Below are 20,138 nucleotides of genomic sequence, written 5' to 3'. Positions count from 1 at the left end.
ACTTCAGAACTAGAATGGCACTCAGTAGGGCACAGTCGTCCACCAAGGCCCAACAGTTCCCTTAAATCCAATCAAGCAGCACCAAACTTCCCTTTTTATTTAGTTTTGAGTTATAAGAACACTTGGGAAGACAAATACATTTGTGGTCTTTTTATCGTCTGCAGAACACTGCGTTGGTTAATGTTGGCGTGTGGGCTTGTATCTTACAAAAGAATAAAGCCAAAGATTCTTCCTTGGAGAACTCCACTGTCAGTAAGTGTCTGTGCTTCCAGACAAGTATGAAGCAAGAGAGAAAATACCAGAACCTTTAACTATTACTACCACTCATTAAAAACAAAGTGACCTCTTATTGTATATTTCTATTCCAATAACTATCAACATGCTATTGCCAGCCAACAGTTTGATATAGTTTGTAATTTTAAAATGTAGCAAATAAAATCTAGCTTTTTTTGGAAAACTTTCAATTTTGTCTAATGCATGAATATTAAATTCCAGATTGATCTGATATGACATTATTGATAATACTCAGCTTTTTATGTACTACATGTATTTACAACATGATAAATATGCACTTGTAGCCCAAGAGTGAAAAGTTTTAGCCCCATTTTATTTAATGCTTAAAGCAGATGACTATTCCACTGTCCTCATAATATGTGTATGAACACCTTTGTGTCTGTCCCCATTTCTCTGGAAGATTTAATCACACTGTTCCTGTAACTGTGATAAGAAAAACAGGTTCTAAACTTTTCATCTTTGCCACACCCAAATCCACATTCCGGACATGTGTGTATGACAAAGTGTTTGCATATAAATATGAGCTCTCGGTCCTCGTTCAGATCACTGGGTTTCCTTATTCCACACAGCCAGAGGACAGGAGCTCAGAACCCTCAGTTTCCTTCCAGAAAAGACGCTTCATTACTTCTGTAGGACGAGAGCTCACTGTAAACATGGTTGATAGAAGCATTGCACTGGAGGCTCTGGGAGCACTCTGCACTGGCAACGTGACGTCTGTCCAGAAACAAGCATCACCAGCTGGTTTGTCCAGAGAGAACCTTCAAGCGGGACCACGGCAGAATCTGTCCATCAAGCTTCTCATCCCTACTGTCATTGATGGAGATGAACACTGGTAATTAGTGGAGCTTTTCTTACCCTAAATCATGATCAGATTTTATTCTGTGAAGTTAGTGAATGCATTTTTCTAATGTACAGCTCACACTACAGCCAAGTGTCAAGATTCATGGACAGCTGTGGTGGAGCTGCCTCTCCCGCACTGGACGAGGCGGTTGATCATATCAAGAAGAATCTCATTATTGATGAGGAAGAATTCTTTGACCCAGAGCATGACAATGATTTCACCAAGCTGACTGAGACTGAGACCTATTGGAGAGGTGGAGAGAAGTACGAGCGTCCATGCGGTTGGTACCGATTCGGACTCAAGGTGGGGATGTCTTTGTTAAAGTTGACTTGTAATTTCAGAAAGTCCTTCCGTTTTTTGTGAAACTGCTCTTCATAAAATACCATTTAAACGTCCCTGCTGCTAAGGAGCAACAATTCATAGAAATAATCAATAATATAACAAATCTATTGGAGAAGAATTCTTTATAACTCTTCAGAGCTGAAAAGCCTCCGCTATGTTCACCTGCTAATCTCTGGATGTCTGCTGCAGAGCGAGGGGTGCTCAGTGGATTTATTTGATTCAATTTTATTTGTATGACGGCAAATCACAACATACAGAACATTATCTCCAGGCACTTTACATTGTAAGGTTGGGACCTTAAAAATGATAGAGAAACCCAACATTTCTCAAGCAGAACCAGTCTCTTGGGGGGTTGGGGTGAGAGGAGAAAAATGGGGAAGAGAAAAGTGAAAAGATTGAATTTGTTCTTCTCTGGCCCAATGTCCCAATCCTCCAACAAGTTTGCTGCAAATCTGTCCTTCACTTTTTATGTAATCCTGCTCACAAAAACACAAAGCAAACAGAGAGACACAGAGGCAACAAACATCTCTGCTTCATCAGAAACCATCCAAAGCATGTGATGTCAACACTTTATCACAGGTGCTGGACAAGTATTGTGGAAATACCTGGCTGGGAACCACGTACCGTGGCACCCAGTCAAGCCCAGGGGAGTGGCCTGTGTCTTACCACGGGACGTCAAAGAAAGGTGCCGGCGGCATCATCGGAGATCACTACGAGGTTTGATTACATATCCATTGTTATCAGTGCGAATGCTGTAGAATCACACATTCACATTATTTATCCCAGTAACTGCATGAATGAGTACACTTTACATTTCAGCATATGGAACTTTTGATTTAAATGTCCAGTAAATCAAACCAGCTCTGATATTTCTGCCTCAACTCAGTTTAATAGAGGCAAATTAAAATTCATGCTCAGAGCAAATTAAGTTTAAAAGACATACACACTGCTTTTGAGTTATACATTTAATTTCAACATGTCCTGACTGAAGCCTCCTCTGATGACAGATTTCAAACCATAAATGTAAAATGATCTCCTCTCTTTATTTACATTTTTTATTTAAGAGTAACAAATATAATTCGATTTCAATGATGCTACTGTAATACAATCATTGTTGTAATTGTTATTGTACAAATCCCATTAATGTTAATAAATTCTAATTCATACTTCTATTTAACAGCCAGGATCACGGCAGGCCTATGGCAGGGGGATTTACTCCACACCGGAAATAAGTGTGGCGATACGGTTTGCCACGAAGTTCACCTCCAGCAAGAATGGCAAGACGTACAAAGTGATTCTGCAGAATCGAATCAACCCTGTGTTCAGAGAGAAGCACAATAACGACCTCTACTGGCTGGTCCCCATCCCAAAGGGAACATCAAAAGCAGAAAAGCAGGAGATGGTAGAGAGGGCCATCCGTCCTTATGGCCTTCTGCTGAAAGAGGTCTAACAGAGGAAGGTCTCTCTCACAAACACACACACACACACACGCATGCACGCACGCACGCACGCATTTGCATATCAAGATGAATATGGAAAAATAATATCTCAGCTGTATGTGTGCTTTATAGACGGATGGAATAAACAACCTGCAAACTCAATCTACCTGCACTGTCTCCTTTTTTCAAAAAGCTATGATGCATAAGATCAAGTTTTAAATTAATTTGTCTCTCCAATCGATGTCTCTCCACTCCATAAAGATTGTTTACAGGTATCACAAGCATGAACTCCAGAATGGGGTCCAGAGTTTCTCCTAAGTTTTCCCTTTCACATATGAAGAACGCAGCAGGATATTCTCCAGACGCGTTCACAACAACACTGAAATCTTGGGAACATTCAGGCAAGGGGTGGGAGTCTGAGTAGAGCATACTTCTGCTGAGGAGATCATGTGTTTTTGTTCACAACACATCGTTGGCCCTCACCCCCAAAAGCTCTGTTAACACCTTTAATTGTAAATAGTAAAAGGTTTGTATTTATATCGCGCTTTTCTAGTCTTGATGACCACTCAAAGTGCTTTACAGTACAGTTTTACATTCACCCATTCACACACACATTAGCAGCACTTTCTGTTCTATGAGGGGCAATTCGGGGTTCAGCATCTTGCCCAAGGACACTTCGGCACGCAGATGGGGAAGACTGGGGATCGAACTGCCGACCTTCTATGTGTATGCCACCACTTTTTCATCCTGAGATATATGTATTCTTTTTGTCTGTTTATCTTTTTCAGTTATACATCTGACGCGTTTTAGAAACGTCATCATTAGCCTGAGTTTTTACTCAGGGCCTGGCAGGAGAAACTCTCACTTGAACAGTTGCGTCCTTACACAGCCCCTCTGAAGAATGTCAGTTTACCTGGAGTACAGTGCATGTCTGCAAAAAGCTCTTTTGTTCCTGCTTTTCTATTGAAAATATTTTTTGGTGAAAAGCACATGAAACAATAAAGAACTTTAGAATCGTGTAAGACATTTAAATTGTAAGAAAGAGGTTTGCATTTGAGCTTAAGACAAAAAACATTTAATTAACAATTTTTCATCTTTGAGTTTGAGAAAAAACTCCCAGGTGAGATTTGTTTGTCATAATCTTGCACATAAAGACTGTGTTTGGGTGGACTGATAAAATGTTTCCACTTGTACTTGCGTTCAAGTGATAATGGTGAAAGCCAGGAGTGAAGACCCTGATGCAATTTCACGGCAGAGAGGCTGTTTCTTAGAAATGAAAGTGAAACTACTTAAAGCTGGAGTCTATATAAAACATTGGTATGCCTGTGTAACCTGATCCTGAGTGGGCTGTTCTTTATACTGTACTTTGACATATAAACCCCACCCTGAACCTTGTGCCCTCTTCCCCAGAGTCAAGGCGCATCAAAGAAGAAGCACCTCCACTAACTATTTGTTCATTTTTTAATTCCTATTGTTGGGACCTGGTATTTGTGAACTACAGTTTGGCCTAAATGTATAGTCAAAGCCTTGACCACATGCTTTTCTTTGTTCTGGAGACAAACCAGAGCCTCCAGAACCCAGTCTCCCAGGGTGCGGCAACATCACACAGAGGTGTGAAAACCGACCGGGGACACAAGTTTCAACCACTATTGGTCAATCTGGGCCCCATGACCCATGAGGTCACCAGGCCAATATAAGCCAAGTCCCCCCTCTCTTCTCTCTCTTTTCGATCTTTCTTTCTACGCAACCCTCCGAGAGGAGAAGGGTGGCTGTCCAGCTCACTCTTTCAACTCAACTCAACTCTCCGAAAGGAGGTCACCTCTCTTTCTGCTCAACTTCAATGGAGGAGAGGTGCAGCTTGCAGCTCACCTCACCAAGGAATCCTCCTCCCAATCCAAGCTCTACCAACCTGGGCTGGCCTGACTGGACTGCTGCGACGCAAAAGCCTGCCTGAGAACTTCGAACAGCAACTGAGCTGCATCGCACAGCAGAACCACAAGGGCAGGAGCCACAAAACCAGCAAGACGACTTCACTGGACTTGAAACAGCACGGCAACTTTCTTTCCCTTTCCATGGACGGTAACACAACTGGGCTTAATAATTATACTAGGCTAAGCAAAGACTGTTTATTCGATTCTGTGTGATGTTTATAAGTTTGAATCGTGTTACTGTGATATTTTGGTTATACGTTATTTGAAAGTTAATGTTAGTGATGTTATGCTCTTCACAGTCTTTCTCTGCATGCATCTAGTAACTTTCTCTACTTTGGCACCAACACACACACACACGCATATCTCTTCACACACCTCTCTGACCCCGCTACATGTCATAAACATACTAGGGGATGGTTTATTGCCCTCATAGGGGCCTGCCGCCATTTTGAAAGCACACTCACTCACACAGACACACACGCATACTCACATACACATATTTATATAGTAAGTACATCTTTAGTAATTTGTGTTTTTATACTTTATTATCTTCATAATAAATGTTTTTCTTTCACAAATGTTGTTTTAATGAATGTTGCATAAGTGTGAATTTTGCCAACCGCTACACTGTCAAGAACTTGTGATGGAAATCTGGAAATACAAGAGGCTGGAAACACCAAAGTTATCTACGTATATTTTAATAGGGGCTTTCTGCAGAAAGGATCAACACAGAGAGTCACAAGGATCTCAGAGTGAAGATGCAGGACACTCAAATGCAAGGATCTTATATAGGAGGACTAAGGCTATCTCTCAGAACCAGTTCAGACTGGTTCTGTAGGCGCAGGTTGAGAGAGGAATCTAATCACAGACAACTGATGTACATATGTTTCCTTTGGAGATAAGCAGACATACATTCAGTTCTTTGGAGAGTAAATAAGTGATAAAAAGGGTCTGACAGTTTTCAGGTCAACACAGTTCAGACCAGGTCATAGTTCAGGTCATAAAGTATTTGGACAGGTTGTATATGTATGTAGATACAGGTCATAAAACTTACTTTTCAACTACAACATAGGTTTCAACCATACTTAGTTAATTTTTTCCAGTACATTTCCCTCCTTTTTGTCATTTATTGACAACATAAGAGAATGCACAACTACAGTAAAAAATCAAATACATCAATTCACAAGGATTCAAAATGCATCATCATCATCACTGTAGTGCAAAGCAAACTGCCATTGTTGTGGACACAGGTATGTGTCGCAAAAGGGAGTAAGGACTGATAAGAGCCGACTAAACAGCCAGTACAACATTATCACATTCTTCATCACAGAGAGTTATTGAGGGCAATTGCCTTTTAACAGGTCCAATGGCCTCGTTTGCTGGACGTCCGAACAGAATCTTAAATGGGCTCAATCCATATTTTGGTCTAATTCTCATTCTCATCTGCATGAGAACAAGCGAGAAAGATTTAGTCCATGACAATCCAGTTTCCTCATAAACTTTTGCCAAATAGTTTTTTAGTGTGCCATTTTCTCTTTCCACCGCTCCACCACTGGATGGGTGGTAGGCACAATGTTGTCTCAAATCAATGCCCAAATATTTACTTAATTGTTTTAGTGACGTACTAACAAATGGAGTCCAAATCATGCATGCATGACAAAATTTCTGAGAGTAGTTGGAAAACCCCTTTGTGAACCAGTGTTGTAAAATTGCAGCCAACATTGATCCTTTCGAAACATGATCCATCCCATGCGTTAACTTTACATAATAGGTGTTGTGCAATAATGCATTAAACGTGATACCATAAAATGTTGTGCCTTTCGGCATTCAATAAATTTGGTGATCAAAATAAAATATTAAATATTAAAATGTATTATTAATATTAAATAATAACTTTAATTGATTAAAGTTACCTCGGGGCACCACCCTTCAAAGGAAGGGAAAAGATAGCCTCATAAAAGTACTAACTACAAATTTGGAACTCTGATTAACAATTAAATTAATAACTATAACCAAAATTACCATATAGATAGTTAGCTAAGTTGAAGGATATGGAGTTCTTGACAGTGTAGAGGTTGGCAAAATTCACTTATGCAACATTAATAAAAACATTTGTGAAAGAAAAACATTTATTATGAATATAATCCCCCTATTGGAATTCTTACGACATGTAGCGGGGTCCGAGCTAAGTAGGTGAAGAGTTATGCGTGTGTCTGTGTGTGTGTGTGCCAAATTAGAGAAAGTTGCTAGATGCATGCAAGGAAGGACTGAAGAGCATAACTAACATTAACGTTCTCAACAACTTGTAACCACAATATCACAACACCACAAATCAAACTTATAAACATCACACAGAATCGAATAAACAGTCTTGCTTAGCCTAGTATAATTATTAAGCCCAGTTGTGTTACCCGTCCGTGGAAAGGGGAAAAAGAGTTGCTGTGCAGTTCGCAGTTCTGTGAAGTCGTCTTGCTGGCTTGTGGCTCCTGCCTTAGTGATTCTGTTGAGCTGTGTTGCTGTTTGAAGTTCTCCAGCAGGACATCGAGTCGCTGCTTGAAGGGTTGGTAGAGCTTGGAGTGTGAGGAGGTTTCCTTGGTGAGATGAGCTGGAAGCTGCACCTTTGTGCTCCTCTCGAAGTGTTGGATGGAAAGAGAAGATGTGAGCTGGAGAAGCCAGGCTTCTTCCCTCGGCGATGCAGGGAAAGAGGCTCGACAGCCTTCTCTCCGTGGAGGGAGTGTAGAAAGAGAAAGTGGGGACAGGCCTTATATTGGCCCGGTGACCTCACAGGTCATGGGGTCCAGAGTGACCAATGGGAGTTGAAACCTGTGTCCCTGGGGGGGTTTTCACACCTCTGTGTGACGTTGATGGCCCCTGGGAGACTGAGTCCTGGAGGGACATGCGGCTTCAGGCTTTTGATGGCACATGTAGGCCGAAGTGTGGTTTCACTAAAAGCATGTCCCAACATAGGGAAACAGATATTTTGGCAGACAAGGTTTATCATCAGAGCCCACCCACACCCCATCTGTATACGTGCAGCCAACATCTCCTCCAAAGTGCACGCTCATCTGCTGTGGCTCTAAGTTGGAGTTCCTGCAGGTCAGCCGTGGGGGTGGTTAGGTCGACCTGAAAGAGAATGTGTGAAGCAGATAGTGGCTGGCGAGCAGTTGCTCTTGCTGTTGCATCCGCTCTGGCATTACCTTGTGATACTGGGTCATTATTAAAAGTGTGAGCATCACATTTACATACTGCAACCTGTTTGGGGAGGAGGATAGCATCAAGCATCAGAGACACTAGAGCATGATGTGCAATAGCTTTGCCTGATGATGTAACGAATTCTCTGTGTTTCCAAATCGTGCCAAAATCATGTACTACACCAAATGCATATCTACTGTCAGTGTAGATATTCACCCTTCTCCCTTCAGCCAATTTGCATGCTTCAATGAGAGCAGTGAGCTCTGCTGCTTGTGCAGACAGAGCAGCAGGGAGTGGTCGTGCAATCAATGTATCATGTGCTGTTACCACAGAGAAACCAACTTGATTTTCTCCTGTGTCTGAATTGCGAGATGCTGATCGATCCACAAACAGTTCAAAGTCTGGATACTTCAAAGGTGTTTCCTGTAAGTCTGGTCTAGGGAAACGAACTTCGGTTATTGTTACTACACAGTTGTGTTGTTCACCATCTCCTGTTGGAAGAAGAGTAGCTGCGTTTAGAACATTACATCTTTTCACAGTGATGTTATACATTTCCAACAGAACAGCATGTTATAGATAGTATCATAGACACAGCATTTGGGATCAGCAGGGTGAGTGGGGAGTATCCTACTAAATCCTTGGATGCCATGACAGTCTATCTGAAGCTGCTACAGCTCTAAGACAAGTAAGGAGGCCTGTATCAACAGGATCAAGATTGGCTGAGAAAAATGCCACAGGTCTCTGTTTGCCCCATGGTCTGGGAGTAACACTGATGTCATGTAGCCCCCTTCTTGTCAACTGCCTGTGTGAAAGGTCGGTCAGGGTTGGGTAGTCCTAAAGTCAGGGTCAATTGTAAGGTCAGTTTCAAGTCAGTGAAAGCTTTCTCTGTGTCATCAGTCCATGTGACTTTACTATATGCTTGTAGGCCTTGCCCGTGTGGGATTGCGCTGAGGGGCTCCTCGAGGACAGCATAGTTAGGAATAAATGATCTGCAATAAGAGCACATTCCCAGGAATGACATCACTTGTTTCTTTGTAACAGGTTTAGGAATATTTAAATTACTGTTACTCTATTAGGGGAGGGATTTGCCCTCTGTTGTGATCACATGCCCTAAAATTTAGACTTGTACTTTTACAAACTGCAGATTTTCAGGCTTGCCTTATGTCCTTCTGCAGCTAGATGTTTTAATTTGAGCCACAGAATCCTTTTCACATTGTTCTTTAGATGGAGCACAAATCATTAAATCATCAACATATTGTAAAAGTGCTCTTCCTGGTGTTATCTCTAATGATCTTAAGCTTTCTTTTAGTGCCTGGTTGTAAATAGCACTGACATAGGCATGTGAATGTATAACTGTCTCTGTTAAACTCAAACGCAAACCAATATTGGCTGTCTTTATCAATTTGAACGCTAAAATGCATTTGCCAGATCAACAACAGAGAATCATTTACTATGCTTCAGAACTTGCTCAAAGATTGTTTAAGGATTTGGAACAGACAGAGCGCGTTGTTGTACTGCGGCGTGGACAACTTACAAATCTTGGATGAATCGCAAATCATCAGGTTGTGTTTTATCAAAAATATTCTTGACCGGAAAAATCGAAGTATACACTAGTGAATCCTAGCAAGGAACAATTACACCTGCCCTCAATAGAGTTGAAAACTGGTGTAATACCATCGATGGCTTTCTGTTTCAGTGGATATTGTCAGATTATGGTGTGATAACCATAGGTTCCATGTTTTGAATTAAACCCATATCATGATTACCTCTGAGCCCTTGAAATGTTGTTTGTATAATGTAAATATACATATGCATATTGGGCATCTGTATGTGTGTCTGGTACCAGTTAAACAGTCCTGAGTGTGTGAACAACTGATGTAAATCATTTTCTAAACACTTTCAAAAATGGATTATACTGAACCACAGGATCTGATATCTTTTCCCAAATGTCAGCATTGACACATTTATTTATTTATTATTTTTATCCATGGTCCCAAATCTTGCCATTCATCATTTTTGTGTTTTGACAGCAAGACATGTGAGTGTGAACCAGGAAAGTCAAAAAAGGAAAGCATCCTCTGAACATCTGTGAAGGAACTGAGAGGGTGACTTATTTTCTGGTTTGAGTAAAATTACAGAAACAGCACATCTATGTTCATTCCAGAACATGCAACTTAGTGTTAAATTCTCTTCACAACTTTCTCTAAACCATCTTTTTTCAAAACATGCATCTCTCCCTTTGTGTTTGAGTGCAGTGCAGTGTAAATCTTCTGGATGCATATACGTGGTGTCTGTTCTTAGTGTGACTGAATGTGCCTTATCCACTAGATCAGTGTTGATTGATGTGACAACAGATGAACAGAGCTTCCATTCATACGCATATAACAGTGAAGCAGCATTACACTTAATGCATGTGAAATCTGTGGTGGATCCAGATCAGCCGTTCGGACCACTATGACTCCTGATGGGGTGGAAATGATAGAAATGCCCAAAAGTCAAATTACATCACTTCCCATCACATTAATTGGACAACATGAGGATAGCAAAAATGAACACTTGAATTTTTCTGTGATGCTATCACCTCATATTAAGGAGTCATGTATTTTCAACCACGGTGTTTCCTGAATCTAACACAGATCTAACAACTCATTCGCTCATTTTAGGATGTCTGTCAAACATATCACTCTTGATGACAGAATGTGTTGCTCCTAAAACTACAAGGAATATAATCTCTTTCCCTAGCACTGTGAGTGTGTGCGTTGGCATATTAGCATATACATCTCATTGATGTTTAACATATGTTCCTATCAGTAGTTTGTCTTGCTTTTCTAAAAATCTTTTACTTCTTCGGCTATACTTCTATGAAAGTGTTTGTGTTCGTGTGGTGCATTCACCCTCTTGATGTGTGAAGTGTTCCGCTCTCTGTTCAAAGTTGCTGGTTCCTCCCTCTCCTCCATCCCCGCCTCGGTTCAATCAGCCTTGTAAGCTTGTTGCTGTTTCTTCGGACAATTTCTTGCCCAATGTCCCTTCTCTCCACAGTGAAAACAAATGTCCCAATCATCATTCCATATGCCGTCTCCCCTTCTTACTTGAAATCCTCTTCTTTTGCGTGTGCGATGTTAACCTCTGAACATTGTCACTGAGGCTTTATGCAGATCAGTCTCTCTTTTCTTCTTCTTTTCTTCATGTTTAATTATTTTCTTCGCATCAACTGCATGTGCTTTTATTAAGTTCTTCCTGAGTCCCACTTGATGCCTGTACGTTTTAACAGGCTGGCAACATCAGGTCACTTCAACCGTCGCGATTTGGGCTGGATCCTGTCCCAGTCCATATTGCCCGCTTGTCTGGTGCGAGGTGAAGAGAGCAGTTGTGGGTCTGGAACTTTATCAGGTGGAAAAGGTTGTGGAGCCTGGGCTCCTGCCTGCGGAACATTCGCTTCTGGTGGAGCTTGGTGTTGTTCTGGTTGTCGTCTTCTCGGCGGGGAAGAGTCGAGGTCGGAAACCTGCATTTTGAGACACTGAGACACTTGTGAGGTGTTATCTGTCCCTGCCAGTGTGTTTTCTGTCCCTTGGATGCAATTCTTCTAACCACATTCCTTATACTATCAATCAATCAATCAATCAAATTTTATTTGTATAGCCCATATTCACAAATCACAATTTGTCTCATAGGGCTTTGACATGGTGTGACATCCTCTGCCCTTAACCCTCAACAAGTGTGAGGAAAAACTACTTAAAAACCCTTTTAACAGGGAAAAAGAACGTAGAAACCTCAGAGAGACCACATGTGAGGATCCCTCTCCCAGGACGGACAGAAGTGCAATGGATGTCAAGTGTAAAGGAGAACATCAAGATAAAGGTTTTAGCAGCATTGATAAGGGTAAACATTTTGAAGTATAACTGAAGGTCAGTGAATTGGTGGATTAATGTCATTAATGGTCAAGTGTCTGAGGAGAAATACTATGTATCGAGCAGTCCTGCTGCAATCATAGTCTATGGTCAGCAGCCAGCAAGATCATGATCCACCATCAAGATCGGTTGCCACTATAGTCCACAGTCATTGTCCACTGCCGCCATTAGGATCCATCATCAGCTGCCACCTCGGTCGTGGTCCACCACCAGTATCTGATGCCAACACGATAAAGGATCCGCCTTTATTATCACGATCAGCCAGCACGATGCAGAATCCGCCATACTGGATCCACCATTACGACCTCTGATACGTGATCCACAGATCCTAATCCATGATGTGGCCGACGCCCTGGATCTGCGGACGATAAGGCAAAGGGACTCCGGGAAGAAGTCAAGTCAGTAACATGTATTGATGGGATATGAATTACTTTGATGTGATAACGATTGAGAAGAGGAAGGAGAAGCTGGAAAGAGAAGCTCCGTGTGTCATGTCCCCCGACCTTCTAGACCTATAGCAGCTTAACTAAGAGCAGGTCTAGGACAAGCCTGGACCAGCTCTAACTATAAGCTTTATCAAAAAAAAGGTTTTAAGCCTACTCTTAAACGTACAGATGGTGTCTGCCTCCCGAACTGAAAGTGGGAGATGATTCCACAGGAGAGGAGCTTGATAGCTGAAAGCTCTGGCTCCTACTCTACTTTTAGAGACTTTAGGGACGACAAGTAAGCCTGAATTCTGGGAGCGCAGTGCTCTAGTAGTGGTTGATAAGGTACTAACAGCTCTTTAAGATATAATGGTGCCATATTGTTAAGGGCCTTGAAGGTGAGGAGGAGAATTTTAAATTCTATTCTAGATTTAACCGGAAGCCAGTGTAGTGAAGCTAACACAGGAGAAATGTGCTCTCTTTTCTTGGTTCTTGTCAGGACACGTGCTGCAGCATGTTGGACAAGCTGCAGAGACTTTAACGACTTACTGCTGGAGCCTGATAATAAGGAATTACAATAATCCAGTCTGGATGTAACAAAGGCATGGATTAGTTTTTCTGCATCCTTTTGAGAAAGGACATGTCTGATTTTGGAGATATTACGCAATACTAAAACTCCCCCAGCTGGAAACCCACATTCTTTCATCCACACTTGTATCAGAATTAGTGCTGTGTCACCATAGTTCCTCCACATGAAGATCATATTAGGATTACTCAGATCAGTTCCATTATCCAAATCTTTTACATTTATCTTTTATCTATATAAAGATTTTTGTAAAAAATTTTAAGTATTAGTTACCTTAAGTCTTCAATTAATCTCCAAAACGCTATCGTAAGGAGCAAATAGGAAACTTAGTAATATAAACATCCTCAAAATAATATAATACATCCTATATAATATAATCAATAGTAATTTCCTCTTATAATTACTTAGTTACTGGTAATTTCTCAATTCATCTCTTTTTTTTAATACACTTTCAAATATCCTGCCTGACCAACATGAATCATAGTGCCTTAAAGAAGTTCTCTACATAGCGCGCCTTTGGAGTCTTGTTTCAACAATGCAAATACAACTCAGTATTATGTCCTCTCTGTGGTTGTGTTATTTAACAAACTCTTTTTTTTTTAAGGTACCTCGTCAGTCTACCTTCCAGGTTTCTTCTAAACCTTGGTTAAAAATCGACGGGCTTTCACCCGTCGGAGGATCAATCCCCTTAGACCAACTTCTCCGTAACACTATGTTTGCTGGTATATTACACTTGAAATCTCAGATTCTCACCAGATAGATCGCAGCGCTGAGACGATCCCGGCTCGGGTCTCGGTCCCTGCATCTCACCTGTCTTAATGGGGAGGTTAAGGTTGGAAACTATTTTCCCAAGAAAGCCACTTAACCGAAGACACAGAGTCCAGATGCATCCAGTCGTGCGATCCCACTTCTGACACCAAATTGTGATGGAAATCTGGAAATACAAGAGGCTGGAAACACCAAAGTTATCTACGTGTATTTTAATAGGGGCTTTCTTTCTGCAGAAAGGATCAACACAGAGAGTCACAAGGATCTCAGAGTGAAGATGCAGGACACTGAAATGCAAGGATCTTATATAGGAGGACTAAGGCTATCTCTCAGAACCAGTTCAGACTGGTTCTGTAGGTGCAGGTTGAGAGAGGAATCTAAACACAGACAACTGATGTACATATGTTTCCTTTGGAGATAAGCAAACATACATTCAGTTCTTTGGAGAGTAAATAAGTGATAAAGGGTCTGACAGTTTTCAGGTCAACACAGTTCAGACCATAAAACAGTTCAGGTCATAAAGTATTTGGACAGGTTGTAGATGTATGTAGATACAGGTCATGAAACTTACTTTTCAACTACAACATAGGTTTCAACCATACTTAGTTAATTTTTCCAGTACAAACTCTATATCCTTCAACATTGCTAACTATCTCTATGGTAATTTTGTTTATAGTTATTCATTTAATTGTTAATCAGAGTTCCAAATTTGTAGTTAGTACTTTTATGAGACTAATCAATAATTTGGCTATCTTTTCCCTTCCTTTGAAGGGTGGTGCACCAGGTAACTTTAATCAATTAAAGTTATTATTTAACCAATATTTTATTTTGATAACCAAATTTATTGAATGCCGAAAGGCACACCATTTAATGGTATCACATTTAATGCATTATTGCACAACACTATTCTCCCTCAACAACTTCACAATGTCTGATAGAGACGTTATATTTGAGGCAATTTCCTCCTCTGCAATGCCAGTGTCACATCTCTTCAAGTTTCAAAACTTGTGGCTGGATCAAGCTCAAATTTCGCCATCAATGGCTTCATATCTGCTCTCATGGGAAGGTACTGTAAAAGCTCTCATTCTATTTTTATTTTGTTATTTTATTTCCTTTTCTCTTTTCCTCGCTGAGTTGAGAAGAAGTCTGTTGTAAAAGCCTGCATCTTCTCTTGCCCTGTCAAATCTGTTCCATGTTATTTTTCTTTGTTTATCTGTCTCCACACAGGTCTCCTCTCCGATCAGCGTTGAGAGAGATGGTTATTGATGAGGAAGAATTCTTCGATCCTAAGTTTGACTTTGATTTCACTGATTTGAAAGACACAGAGAAGTATTACAGAGGAGGGGAGGGTATGAGCGCCCTGTGGCTGGAAACGTTACGCTCTTAAGATGAATTTAACCACACTCTATATGCAGTCTTCATTCATACTGGACTTTTACAGATCTTTTCTCAGTGTCATCCAGACTGACTGGACAGAGAAGAAACTACTGAACCGTCCTTTTCCTCTTTTGACCAACAGAATAAATACGGGGGGGTGGTAAAGATGTGCCCTTTTTAAAAGTGTTTCACAGTTTCAGAACATTTAGCCAATAGGCTGCCTTATATGATTAATTTGTCCTTTGGATAAATACCCGGATGGAAACGCCTGGCTGGGAGAGCGAGGCTTCTGCACCACCACAGACTCAAAGGCAGGAGAGTGGCTCGTGTCCTACCATGGGACATCAAAGATCGGCGCTCAAGGCATCATCATATCACAATTCAGGGTTTGTTTTATTTTTGTTAATGTTGTTGCTTTTATAACTTAGTGGGATAAGTCAAAACTAGTGAGACCACCAGGGTTTAATGAATAGGGTGGCATGACAGAATTAACATAATGGTGTAAACTTTGTAGTGAATGGAAAAAGGAAACAGGGTTGTAATCTAAGTATAGACTTTGTGTGTACTTGAGAAGATTGAGTTTTTGTGGTGTTGGATTTAGTAGGACGTGTAGAGTGTGGGGGGTGGTGCTTATTGTTACATTAGGATGATGAGGACGATATTGACAAGTCACAAAATCTGCAGGACCTCATACAGTGGCTTCATGAAGTGTTCAGACTCTGACTGTTCTCGTCCTAGACCAGACGCTCGGTCCATGATATCTGAATGGGTCTGTGCTATGACCTTGGTTGCTCGGACAACTGTCACCTGGGCCAGCTGGAACCTATCTATCTGTCTATCTTAGACACACTGCCTCAGTAGTTTCTTCTGTTTGACATAAAGCAGAGACCAAGCAGTGTAAATGTGCAGGAGATACGGTAAAGTTCAAGTCCCAGTGGTTTCACATAAGTGAACTCATCATAGAACAAACATACATGGCAATATGTAAATGAACATTACACCTCCAACCAGAGACCAGAATGTAACAGGTATCCCGTCTCGGTGCAGCTTTTCGTCTTGTTGCAGTTTGTAAACTCATTAGAGGATTTGATCTTGTTGGTCACAGCTTTTTGGTCTCCACATTTTGTGGCCTCGTCTTGTTCCAGCTTTTGATCCTGATGATGTGTGAAGTCTGTCAGTGAGACTTCTCAAAGTGTCAGGTTTGTCTCTTTCTAGTCTGTAAGCCCTGTCAGACTTGGTCTCATCTCAGGTGTTGGTTCTGTGTTGGTTCTGAGTAAAAAAAATGTTCGTGGCACTAAACTTGAATCTGATCAGGACAATGTGTCTTGTCTCTTCACTTATTTATGAATACATTTTCTGAAATAAATTTTTCATTGAACTTTCCCATGTTCAGTCCAGAGTTAAGAGATGTATTTTTTTTTTTCCTCTTTATTTGTGCCCAGTCAGCTGAATTTTTCAACATTACCTCACAGATCCTCATCACCCTCTGTTCTCTCTACAGATTCTCCTGTTGGATCTTCCAGCTCCAACTCTGCAGCCTCAAGAGAAACTGCTCATCGACCTAAACAACACCCCCGACTTGATCCGGACCAATGGCAAGACCTGCACCACAACTCAGGTAACGCCACATGCCTGCTTATATCCACAGACAATATGTTGTAACACTTTCACAGCAATAATGTGTGAAGTTATGCTAAATGTCCAAAAGTATGTGGACAGGCCTTCCTAAGCCTACAGAGAATTATCACTTGAGTGTGTTGCTATTCAGCTTCACAGAGCTTCATAATGTGCTTTCAGACATGCACTGAACACCAGATATTCTCCTGAAATTATCTGGAGGGGCTGTATGTGAGAACCCAAATGTCCGAGTCAAATATTGCAGGCATTCTCCAGAGTTTCTCCTGCCAGCCCCCTAGTAAAATACTCCAGAGAATGTCATTGTGAGAACACAGCCAGATATCTTCCGGAGGATTCATCGCGAGCGAGTGGCAGTGTTGATATTTCTTACACGTGATAAAAAGAATACTAATATCTCTGGATGAAGAAGAGGAGCCATACATGTAGGAGAAGATGCCAACTTGCAAAGACAATGAGATCCAAGAACTCTGGTCATAAGGGCAGATGCCGCTGTTTATGTGCTGTAAACCAAAACACGTGCTTTCTACCCAGACGGCAATTAGCACCTAAATATTCAGAATGTTTTCCTGTTGTGAACGCGTCCGACCCGCACAATCTCCTGCTGCGTTCTTCACATGTGAAAAGCAAAGTGCAAAATCTGGACAACTGGGCCCAGGCATTATCCAGAGTTCATGTCTGAAAAGGCGCATGTAATTTTCAGTTCGTTGTTTCGTCCAAGCCACAACCTTAACTGTTATGGTTCAGTCTCACCGCTCTCTGTGTCGTTTTCGGCTGCAGCACTCATCTGTTTCCTCAGAAAAAAGCCACTGTCATCTCTTCGCTCAAAGTGGAGCATTTAGCAGCTGAAGAGTCAAATATTTCCTTCAGGAGAAGGTAGAGACCAACTATATGTCAATGTTGTGTCAGCTATTTCCACAACCCAATCAAAATCATGTTTATGTACATGTTGGTGATTGTTTAGAGAAGATGTTTTAAATGAATTTAAGTATAACTAGTGGATAAATGCATCTGTTTCACAGTATATATTGGATTATAAGCATAGCTTTAAATGGTAAAACTCCCTTTAAACTGATCAAATAATATAAATCCATCACTGAATTTACACCTAAAAGGATTAGAATTAGAGGGGAAATTGGTGCATTTTAAGGTCGTTTGTCCATTTTTAAAACTGGTAATAATCCTTCAAGTTATTTCAATCCATTAGTGAATGAATTGATAGAGGCTGATGTTGCTTCAAATTTGTTACATAACAACAAATGTGTTTTTATTAGTGTGGCAAGTGAAGGAATCTCTGACTGCCAGACCACAGTGCTTATGGTTTTGGAGTAAATAAGGGATGAACACTTCACATTGTATAGCTCCCCCGTGCACAAAACATGCTCTTTAAAGAATTTGTTTTATTTAGAGGAGATGAAGTAAAAATTCATGATTAAAAAGTAAATTTTAAGATGTGTTTTCAAAAAGCATGCTATTGCCAGCCAACAGTTTGTGATATAGTTCTTCATTTAAAAATGTAACAATTAAATCTAGCTTTTTTTGGACAATTTTCAATTTCGTCCAATGCATGAATGTAAAATTCCTGACGGATCTAATATGACATTATTGATAATACTTAGCTTTTTAATTTACTACATGTATTGACTACATGATAAATATGCACTTGTAGCCCAACAGTGAAAAGTCTTAGCCCCATTTTATTTAATGATTAAAGCAGATGACTAATCCACTGTCCTCATAATATGTGTATGAACACGTGTCTGTCCCCATTTTTTTGCAAGATTTCATCAAACTGTTCCTGTAACTGTGTGAAGAAAAACTGTTTCTAAACTTTTCAACTTTGCCACACCCAAATCCTGACCTGTGTTTATCACAAAGTGTTTGCATATAAATATGAGCTCTAGGTCCTCGTTCAGATCACTGGGTTTCCTTATTCCACGCAGCCAGAGGACAGGAGCTCAGAACCCTCAGTTTCCTTCCAGAAAAGACGCTTCATTACTTCTGTAGGACGAGAGCTCACTGTAAACATGGTTGATAGAAGCATTGCACTGGAGGCTCTGGGAGCACTCTGCACTGGCAACGTGACGTCTGTCCAGAAACAAGCATCACCAGCTGGTTTGTCCAGAGAGAACCTTCAAGTGGGACCACGGCAGAATCTGTCCATCAAGCTTCTCATCCCTACTGTCATTGATGGAGATGAACACTCGTAATTAGTGGAGCTTTTCTTAGCCTAAATCATGAGATCAGATTTTATTCTGTTTTATTTAGAGGAGATGAAGTCCAAAATCATGATTAAAAAGTAAATTTGAAGATGTTTTCAAAAAGCTCAACCAAAAATGTGTTGTTTCGTTAAAGCAGCTGATCGACCTGAGCTCTCCGCTCATCAGGTGGAGTCCAGAAGACAAGAAGGAGGACAACGCTCCGCTCATCAACCTCTCCTTCTGATCCACATCCTCCTGAACACGTGGACCTGCTGGCCTCTGCAGTAAACTGGACTCAACAGGTTTCTGTCTCCAGAAACTCTGTTGATGATCCAGTTAAGACAACGACAGAGTTTTGAATCAGTGAAATCTTTACTGAATTCGGAGTATTATGTTTTAAATTATGAAAATATTCAGAGGATGCTGATGTTTTTCTGCACCTGACTGTACTTTTCATCGTCTCTGTCTCGCTGCTCTTATTAATGTTTGAATAAATGTTGTTCTTGTCACTACTGTATACTGATGTTCCTGTCTCTGTGCTGTCCACCAACATTGAAACCTGATAATTGACAGTTTCTGAGCTCTCTCATAACCTAACTGAAACCGGCTGTTTAAAACGACTACAATTGTTTTCTTAAATTAGAAAGTAGAAATACGAGTATAACATAGTTGCTTGTAGAAAAACAGTCGCTTGCACTTCAGAACTAGAATGGCACTCAGTAGGGCACAGTCGTCCACCAAGGCCCAACAGTTCCCTTAAATCCAATCAAGCAGCACCAAACTTCCCTTTTTATTTAGTTTTGAGTTATAAGAACACTTGGGAAGACAAATACATTTGTGGTCTTTTTATCGTCTGCAGAACACTGTGTTGGTTAATGTTGGCGTGTGGGCTTGTATCTTACAAAAGAATAAAGCCAAAGATTCTTCCTTGGAGAACTCCACTGTCAGTAAGTGTCTGTGCTTCCAGACAAGTATGAAGCAAGAGAGAAAATACCAGAACCTTTAACTATTACTACCTCTCATTAAAAACAAAGTGACCTCTTATTGTATATTTCTATTCCAATAACTATCAACATGCTATTGCCAGCCAACAGTTTGATATAGTTTGTCATTTAAAAATGTAGCAAATAAAATCTAGCTTTTTTTGGACAATTTTCAATTTCGTCTAATGCATGAATGTTAAATTCCAGACGGATCTG

The 20,138-nt window shown here is 40.7% G+C and overlaps 1 protein-coding gene and 1 long non-coding RNA gene across 4 annotated transcripts; both read left to right on the top strand.

Moving 5' to 3' along the window:
* Window positions 1–839: 839 nt before the first annotated feature.
* LOC118109522 lies at window positions 840–3,078 on the top strand. Of its 2 annotated transcripts, none has more exons than XM_047340022.1 (4): window positions 840–1,126; window positions 1,210–1,438; window positions 2,018–2,194; window positions 2,658–3,078. In XM_047340022.1, exons 1-4 carry the CDS (start codon window positions 948–950, stop codon window positions 2,925–2,927), a joined length of 855 nt encoding a protein of 284 aa, XP_047195978.1. In that variant the 5' UTR covers window positions 840–947; the 3' UTR covers window positions 2,928–3,078. The 2 variants fall into 2 exon arrangements, with proteins under 2 accessions (XP_047195978.1, XP_047195979.1); XM_047340023.1 differs by having other exon boundaries at window positions 842–1,126; window positions 2,057–2,194.
* A 12,021-nt stretch (window positions 3,079–15,099) lies between these two features.
* LOC118109524 lies at window positions 15,100–19,456 on the top strand. Of its 2 annotated transcripts, none has more exons than XR_007032730.1 (3): window positions 15,100–15,489; window positions 16,605–16,721; window positions 19,097–19,456. It is a non-coding gene; the product is annotated as an uncharacterized LOC118109524 (long non-coding RNA). The 2 variants fall into 2 exon arrangements; XR_007032731.1 differs by having other exon boundaries at window positions 19,094–19,456.
* Window positions 19,457–20,138: the final 682 nt, after the last annotated feature.

The sequence above is a fragment of the Hippoglossus stenolepis genome, chromosome 5, assembly GCF_022539355.2.
Source record: "Hippoglossus stenolepis isolate QCI-W04-F060 chromosome 5, HSTE1.2, whole genome shotgun sequence".
Taxonomy (NCBI): Eukaryota; Metazoa; Chordata; class Actinopteri; order Pleuronectiformes; family Pleuronectidae; genus Hippoglossus; species Hippoglossus stenolepis.
This window is presented reverse-complemented; position numbering and strand designations above follow the sequence as displayed.